The sequence below is a fragment of the Musa acuminata genome, chromosome BXJ2-4, assembly GCF_036884655.1.
Source record: "Musa acuminata AAA Group cultivar baxijiao chromosome BXJ2-4, Cavendish_Baxijiao_AAA, whole genome shotgun sequence".
Classification (NCBI taxonomy): domain Eukaryota; kingdom Viridiplantae; phylum Streptophyta; class Magnoliopsida; order Zingiberales; family Musaceae; genus Musa; species Musa acuminata.
In genome coordinates, this window is record NC_088341.1 from 24,214,446 (window position 1) to 24,216,782 (window position 2,337).

Sequence of the window (2,337 nt, forward strand, 5' to 3'; positions counted from 1 at the left end):
GACATGACGGGCGTCGATCCAGGAGTTGCACAGCACCACCTCAACATGCCACCTGACGCTCGCCCGATGAAACAAAGACCCAGGCGGCAAGCCCCTGACCGGCAACGTGCCATACGAGAAGAGGTGACCCGTCTCTTAGCGGCAGGCTTCATAGAAGAAGCCAGGTATCCTCAATGGTTGTCCAATGTAGTCCTTGTGAAAAAACACAATGGAAGCTGGAGGATGTGCGTTGACTACACTAGTCTCAACAATGCATGCCCGAAAGACTGCTACCCCCTCCCGAGGATCGACCAGCTGGTCGACGCGACGGCCGGACACGCACGCCTCTCTTTCATGGATGCTTATTCGGGATACAACCAAATCATGATGGCACCCGAAGACAAAGAGCATACGGCCTTCCTCACCGATCAAGGGGTGTACTTCTATAAGGTCATGCCGTTCGGATTGAAGAACGCCGAGGCCACATATCAGAGAACGGTGAACAAGATGTTCGCCCACCAGATCGGGAGGAACATGGAAGTTTACGTGGACGACATGATCGTGAAAAGCTAAGAGGCCGGAGCACACGTTACCGACCTGACCGAGGCGTTCGCCACGCTACACAAGTTCGGTATGCGACTTAACCCCACAAAATGCGCCTTCGGTGTCACCTCCGGGAAATTCCTCGAGTTCATCATACACGAAAGAGGGATTGATGCCAACCCGGTGAAGGTCCAGGCAATCATCGACATGCAATCACCCCGGACGATCAAAGACCTGCAGCGACTTAACGGAAGGCTTGTTGCCATGTCTCGCTTTCTCGCCCGGTCGGGCGATCGCTGCCTCCCCTTCTTTAGGGCGCTCAAAAACCCGAAAAGCTTCCAGTGGACGACGGAGTGCGAGGAAGCTTTCAAACAAACGAAACAACACTTGGCCAACCTCCCCCGACTCGCCTCTGTTTCTCCCGGGGAAAAGCTAGGCCTCTACCTAGCGGCCTCCCCCCATGCAGTCAGTTCCGTCCTGATCAAAGAAAGCTCTGGCGAACAACTTCTGATCTACTATGTCAGCCACATCCTAAGCGGACCCGGGGGGCGTTACCCGCCGATAGAGAAACTCGCGCTTGCCCTGGTGCTGTCAGCTCGGAAGTTGCACCCCTACTTCCAGGCCCACCCGGTGGAGGTCATCACCGACCAACCCCTTCGGCAGGTTTTATCTAAATTTGATGTTGCAGGACGACTCCTCAAATGGGCGGTGGAGCTCGGTGAACATGATATAAGATACGTGCCCAGGGCTACCATCAAGGCCCAGGCGGTAGCCGACTTCATCACGGAGCTAACTCAGGTGGCAGATGGGGATCTCAAGCAACCTCCCGAGGCTTGGATCCTACACGTGGACGGCTCGGCCAGCTCAAAGGGTGCTGGCGCGGGACTGGTTCTTCTTGCCCCCGACGATCGCTTGTTCGAGCGCTCCCTCCGCTTCGGGTTTAAAGCCACTAACAACGAAGCGGAATATGAGGCGCTCCTAGCAGGACTCAAGTTGGCCCTCGAGATGCAGGTGGCTGCTATACACGTCCTCACTGACTCGCAGCTTGTGGTCGAGCAGCTCAGCGGTGGATACGAGGCTCGGGACCCAACCATGGCGAAATACCTGGCACGGGTAAGGGACCTGGCTGCTAAGTTCCCTTATTTCACATTGTCCAATGTTCCAAGGGAGGAGAACGAGCGGGCCGATGCGCTGGCTAAGCTGGCGTCGAAACCGACCTACGAAGCATGGCCAGAGGTCGAGGAGCTTCCTGCCCGCCCCATCGAAGTAGCGACTACAGTCCCCGGTAGTGCGCCGATCACATGGGTGCAGGAGCTGCTACGCTTCAAGCAGGATGGGACCCTTCCCCACGATGAAGTTGCGGCTCGGCGTCTGCGTCGTACACACGCGTGGTACACTGAAGAGAGTGGCCGGCTTTATAGGCGGTCCTTCACCTACCCCCTCCTACGATGCTTGGAACCCGACGAGGCCCAGACGGTCCTGGCCGAGATCCACGAGGGAGTCTGCGAAGAACACAACGACGGGCGAACCTTGGCACACAAAATACTTCGCCATGGTTACTACTGGCCGACCATGTGCCGGGACACGAAAGCTTAAGCGCAGCGGTGCGGTTCGTGCCAAGAACACGCCCGCGCACCCCGACAGCCCGCGGTCCCACTTAGCTCCATCGCGTGCGCGTGGCCGTTCGCACAGTGGGGGTTGGACCTGCTCGGACCTTTCCCACCGGCCTCGGGGCAGCGAAAGTACTTCATCGTGGGAGTGGATTATTTCATGAAGTGGGTCGAGGCCGAGCCGTTGGCGACAATCACGGAGCAA

General features: G+C 57.6%; 1 protein-coding gene across 1 annotated transcript; it reads left to right on the forward strand.

The window, feature by feature from the left end:
* Nucleotides 1-612: 612 nt before the first annotated feature.
* On the forward strand, nt 613-2,118 carry LOC135608720 (uncharacterized). Its single transcript, XM_065101753.1, has 2 exons — nt 613-1,185; nt 1,282-2,118. The coding sequence occupies exons 1-2, from the start codon at nt 613-615 to the stop codon at nt 2,116-2,118; spliced, it is 1,410 nt and encodes a 469-aa protein (XP_064957825.1).
* Nucleotides 2,119-2,337: the final 219 nt, after the last annotated feature.

Coding starts and splice junctions, on each gene's coding strand:
- LOC135608720 (XM_065101753.1), top strand. CDS start 613: ATGCGACTTAACCCCACAAAATGCGCCTTCGGTGTCACCTCCGGGAAA. Junction 1,186..1,281: donor CCGACCAACCCCTTCGGCAG/GTTTTATCTAAA, acceptor GCTACCATCAAG/GCCCAGGCGGTAGCCGACTT.